The sequence below is a fragment of the Crocodylus porosus genome, unplaced genomic scaffold (genome assembly GCF_001723895.1).
Source record: "Crocodylus porosus isolate Cpor-Errol unplaced genomic scaffold, CroPor_comp1, whole genome shotgun sequence".
NCBI lineage: Eukaryota > Metazoa > Chordata > Crocodylia > Crocodylidae > Crocodylus > Crocodylus porosus.
The window spans coordinates 38,401,726-38,407,725 of NW_017728886.1; the positions used below are offsets into that span (position 1 = coordinate 38,401,726).

The following is a 6,000-nucleotide window of genomic DNA, read 5'->3' on the forward strand; positions in this document are numbered from 1 at the left end:
ACTATGTCAGTGATTTGTGTTTTTGCTTGCCTTTCATTCACAAAGACACTAGCCATAGAGATTTACCTGCAGAGCTGGTGCTTAAGATATATGACAAATTGTCTGTAAATCTGAATGATAAGATGAGACCCTAGACAGTAAATTAAATTTTGCATCATTTTAATAGTAAGTACCATAATGTTGCATTTAATAGCATTTTCCATCTGAGGATCTCACTGAGATAAACTATTGGGGATTTTTAGTATGCTTTTGGACCTGTTTTAAAGATCAGATTTTCAGAGGAACTAAGTAACCACCACCTTTCTTGATTTCATTAGGAATTACAGATTCTCTGAAGCTCCAATACTGAGGCTGTGGCAACAGTCTACAAATAGCCACATTTAAAAACAGTACTATAAGCTGCTCTTTTCCCTCCAGTTTTGCCAAAGGGCAGGACTTTTATACGATGGGGATCTTCACTGATATGATTATTTTTCATCTCCAACCATTTTTTAATTTCTGTATGACATTTTGAAATGTAGTATCAGATTTCATATTGTTTCAGTTAAATTTGTTGATTTTTTTAAAGTTTGGTATCGTTGCACTAATCATCTGATTTCATTATTTTATCTTCTTTGAAATCAAGATTTAGGAATGAGGAACAGCTCAACCTAGGAGCCATAGCATATTAGTGCATTTGTAGTTTAGGGTGTTAACTTCAAGACTTCCATTAACAATGAAACATTAGGTCTTGGATTGTAGGTCCAAACTGCTGGTAAATTCCTGGGGACCTAGGCAGAAAAGGGAAAAGAGATTGTAAGTGTTTCTTTATGCCCTTTCTTTGGTTCTTCAGGTATTAAGTCTGTGCATTCTAAAGCAATTACATGATCAAGGTGATAATAAGTTGTTACTTCTCTCCCCCCCATTTTTTTTTGTTTATTTCATTTTTGAGCCTCACTTCTAGTCTTTTACTGAGGGGTCTTAAAGCAGATAAATATACAAGCAGCTAAGATCAACAGTGAATAATCTTTCATAGAATGTATGATGTGAATTATGTTGAATAGGCTGGCAGGTTCCAGGACCCTGGTTGAGAATGCAGTGTTTTTTAGAGTTGTGTTAAGCTCAGATGCTATGATGCTGCATCATCATCACAGTTAGCTCTTATATTGTGATTTTCCTCAGTGGAGCTCAGATGCCTAATAAGTACTTCAGATTCATGCTAGTGAATACATCTTAATAGCTCCAACCAGTGTCTGTCTGTTGCAGAGGAAACTAGAGATTGTTATCAGTTAGTGAAGACTGTAGGGCTGGAGCTGTTCTTGAGTAGACTTGGGAGGAATAACACTGGAAAAGATGCGTTTAATGGAACAACAAGCTCTGTACTCTTTGTCCAGGCAAGTGTTAATGCAAGCATTTTCCTTTTCTTCAGCCATCACCCAGGACCCTAGCAGCAGCAGTTGTATTATTGATGTGATGGGTATAGGTCAGATGTGAGACTGGTGTCAGAATTGTTTATATAACCTTATCTTGTGATTTCTATAGGTGTTTATGTCTGTAGTAGTTTTAGAGGTGTCTGTCTCTGATCAGTTAAATTAAGAAGGTAGCAGAGCTGAATGAGAGAATTCTCATACTCGTTTATTTTTTTTCTTTTTCAGTGATTCTATCAATTAGAGATACAATTTTACAATCTTAACACCAAATTAACCAAGATTTCTTTTTTTTTTTGTTTACTTGTTTTGGATGTACAGTAGCAACAGTTAGGTAATACAGAGATTCAAAAGCAAAACATAGCCTTTTGAAAAAGTCACGCATGTTGTTAGGATTACTTTTGTCCATTTATCTTTGCTTGCTCCCTGTTGGGTTTCTTTTTCTTACAATTGTTCAAAAACCCATGGAAATGGGTGTGAAGTACATCACTATTTCGTTTTGTTTCTCTTATTGCAGTCAAATGATGTAAGAGTCTGTTTGTCTGTCTGTCTGTCTTGGTAATCTGAGAATATAGAAATATGGAAAAATATAGGCATCTTTTAGCAGTATAAGCTTAATGCATATTCTCCATAATGCATTTCTTTTATCATAGGTTTTTTTAAAGGAGATTTGTGTTTTCTCTATGTGATGGACAACAAAAGGCACCTGGATGCTTAATAGCACATCCCAGTTTATGGAAAAATGTTTTTTTAAATAATATTATAGCATTTTAAATATTCATGTGTATTCTTAAGCCACAGTCCAGCAAATTCCTCTTCCCTCCTGTGAAATCAGTGTTTCTGTATATATAGGAGTCCATTGTACAGTGCACCTAGTTAGGATTATGATTTTGGTTTGAAAACTGTTACATATTTTTTGGAAAATGAAGGCCTATATCAGAATAATTATAGACATGCCAGGGCTAGGCCTGATTTAAAGGAAGGATTTTATGGCCTATGGTACAAATATCCAATTGGTAATCTTGCTGGATTATGATGTTGCTGCCCACTGGTGGTCAATTTAAAAATAGCAATTTTATGACCAAATTGAATTAAACAGAAATTAACTGTTTCAAATAAATATTTTGAGAGTTTTATATGGTAAAATATTAAAAAATGGGCTGCTAATGGTATGTTATTGTCATTATTAAAGAGTGGTTCGATCAGAGATCAAGACTGGTGTGTGAAAAAATCTTAATACAAGGCTCTTTAGAGAAATGCAAGTTTTGTCTTTGAACATTGAGGCTTAGGTCAGTCTTGAAGATTATACTTATGTCAAATAATGTATGGAAGCATTGCTTAATTTTGGTGTGTGGGATGTGTTTCCAAACAATATTCCATAAAATGTGTGTTTTTACCCACTTGTCTATATATGTTAATCTGTGCTAATTCTGTTAAGACATATATCTGAAATACACCATTTAGGCAAATGTATAATATGTTAATGAAAATCTGCAAAGCATTAAAAGTTTCACATGAAGTTATGGGCCTTTAAAAATGGGAATTAAATTACATCATTTTATTACTCAATTGGGTATGGTCAGAATGAGATGTGCTGATTATAGGGACAAAAAAGATACAACACTTTTCTATAGAAATGTTTTAAAAATCAGTGTCCTTTTTGACCTACAAAAACACCTTGCTCCCTGGCTGAGCTCCTGGCTGAGGTGGTTTAGTGTGTGCCAAGTTTGAATATGCAGCTCATATTTATAGCCATATTTAAAACCATTGAAAGGAACATTTTAGAAAAGAAATGCTGACTCAACTTACTTTCAGAAACACACAATATGCTGCTATATGGCAAAATTGCAAGAAAGGCAGATTTAGGTAAACATAAGAATGGAGGAGGGGTAAGAAATGTACTTTTTAAATATGCTGTTGATTAACATTTTCTATATCAGGTGACTTCAGTAGGATGTATGTATGCTTAAGATCTCTGGATAGGGTTAGATTTCATTTCTGCTATGTATTTACATGTTAACAGTCATGCATAACAATACAATTTAACTATGGGAGGATGTCTTCATTTACCGTGATACTTTAAAGCTTGTATTGCTCCCTGTATTTAGAACTGAGCTGAGTGTCATCACTTGGGAGCTTTGAATATTGGTGCCCATTCATGTGAAACATATTGGTTACTGAGCATGCACAACAGCAGATTTTTCAGGGTATACAGCAGTGTGTCATGTCTATAGTGGATGCCCTTAAAGCAGCTGTACTTGTCTGAAAGAGATTACCTGTATATATAATGAGGAGTACCATTAGGGTACATGAAAGCTTTCTGAGTATTTGAAATACATGGAAAATCCTTTTCCTAAATGATCTGAGGCTACGTTGCTCACTTCTGAAAAAGACTAGAGATTCCTTTGCAGTTTACCCCAGATTGTTCAGTAGCAGGTTTTGTCTTCCTGTGGAATAGCACAGCGCGTAGCCCTCGGGGTGTGCCCTCACACTTTGGTGGAGGCCAGGCTCGAAACAGTCACAGAAGAGAGGGGGTGCTTTCATATCTGATGTGTGGATTGGTGCAGAAACTTCATGATATGATATTTTATATATTTTCCCCATAAAAAACTTGAATAAGTGTATTAGCTTCATAGGGGAGAAGAACTTGTTTCCTTTACCTTGTGCATTTGGCAGCACTTAGTTTATATTCACTTTGATTCGCAGTCATTTCTACTGTTAAGGGCATGCTAAAAATTGGTAATTATTATGTGGCAGTCCTGTCGGTAGAATTATGGCACCTAAGAAGTTAAAATCTGAGGGTCATTTCAGCTTAATAAGCTTGATATGGGCATGACAAAGGTATATTTGTACTCCTGACATACATGAAGAGACAAGCCTCCTAGATAGTTTTCAAAGAAAGGTGTATTCTCTATCAGGGAGAGAACTTCATTCTGTGTTTAGAAAGGTCGTGAAGAGGTCCTGCAGTTCTTGTGTGGGTCTTTCAGGATGACAGAAATTACCATTTTGAAATGGGAAAATATGGTTATCAAGTAACAAAACTAGCATATGGACTCAGAAACAAATCCCCAAAATGCCTTTACATTTTTTTTTTTTTTTTGGTTATTTCTCAGTTTCTCAACCATAACACAAGCTGCTTAAATTGTTTTAATTTTTTAGAAATATTTTAAAATCAATGTTTAAATTTCCTGATTTTAACAGTGGAATGTTCTATGATGGGAATCATACTTACCTTATTGAGCCAGATGAAAACTACACATCAAAGGTAAGTAGAACTTCAGTTAACCCTAGGCATGGTCAGAATCAGATGTACTGATTATAGGGACAAAAAAGATACAAAAATTCATTAAAAAATGTTTATTGAATACAAACATTCCAGAGCACAAGAGAGGTAGAAAATACAAGATTTCCCCGCACTTCTTGCTTTGTGACCCAGTACAGCTAGAGTCCTTATCCATTCCTAGAAGGTAGTCATATAGTGTCCTACGTGTGTAAAGATTAGGTAATATGTGTTCTGAGTATCCTAAGTACTCTCTCAAGAGAGCAGAAACAGGCTTACAGAAGTTGTTTCTCACAGTTGGTTAGTAAATCAAAATATGTGCCTTAGAATTATAGAATCATAAAGAAGCAGGGCCAGAAGGGACCTATGGAGGCCATCCAGTCCAATCCCCAGCATCCTTCTGGTCAGTTTAAAGATGGTTCATTAATGATGGGAAATTCATTATGTCTAGAGCTGTAGATTTATTAAAAACATGCACATACATATCTACTTTACTCCAACTGCATTCATATTGGTCAGCTTTATAATGTTGGCCCAATCCAGCAAAGTACTTTAAGGACATGCTTAACTTTAAGTATATAAGGTAGGCCCATTGATATCAGTGGAGCTGCTCCAGGGCTGGGCAATTATTTCAGCTGGAGGGCCACTTAATGAGTTTTGGTGAGCTGTTGAGAGCTGCAACGATGGCCTTGCCCCTTGATAAGCACCCTGCCCCCTGGTCACCATCTTGGAGCCGGACGTCCTGCCTCCTAACCCTGACCTGTGCCACTGGAAGTCCCTTCCCTTGCCCCCGGCAGTACTCCTTTTAGGAAGGGGGTTTGCCATTTTGGAGCCGGAAAAAAAATTATATACTAAAAATCAAACATCCACAATAACATATTTTAATTTTATTTTTAAAAATATTATCGTTCTGATTTGTGTGTGTTTGCATTGTGTATATAGAGAGGAGATTGCATAATAGCGCAAAATCATCAGGGATGATGGTCAAGGGCAACCAGCACGGTTTCATTAGGGGCAGGTCATGTCAGACCAACCTGATTGCTTTTATGATCAGGTTACAAAGGCAATGGATGCAGGTGTTGCTGTGGACATAGTCTTTCTAGACTTCAGCAAGGCCTTTGATACCGTCTCCCACCCCATTCTCATTAAAAACTAGGCGACTGTGGCATTGATGCCTACACAGTCAGATGGATTGCAGATTGGCTCAAGGGTCGTACTCAAGAGGGTGGTGGTGGACAGGTCATATTCGACCTGGGGGGAAGTGGGCAGCAGAGTCCCCCAGGGCTCGGTCCTGGGGCCTACGCTGTTCAATTT

At 36.9% G+C, this 6,000-nt stretch overlaps 1 protein-coding gene across 1 annotated transcript in view; it reads left to right on the plus strand.

Moving 5' to 3' along the window:
- The window catches only part of ADAM22 (ADAM metallopeptidase domain 22), a gene marked incomplete at its 5' end in the record, with an annotated part of 198,603 nt that overhangs the window by 107,417 nt on the left and 85,186 nt on the right, over positions 1-6,000 (plus strand). The window contains one exon of the mRNA XM_019532849.1: positions 4,608-4,671. Within this exon, the coding sequence (XP_019388394.1) occupies positions 4,608-4,671 (64 nt within the window). The remainder of the gene's footprint in view (positions 1-4,607; positions 4,672-6,000) is intronic.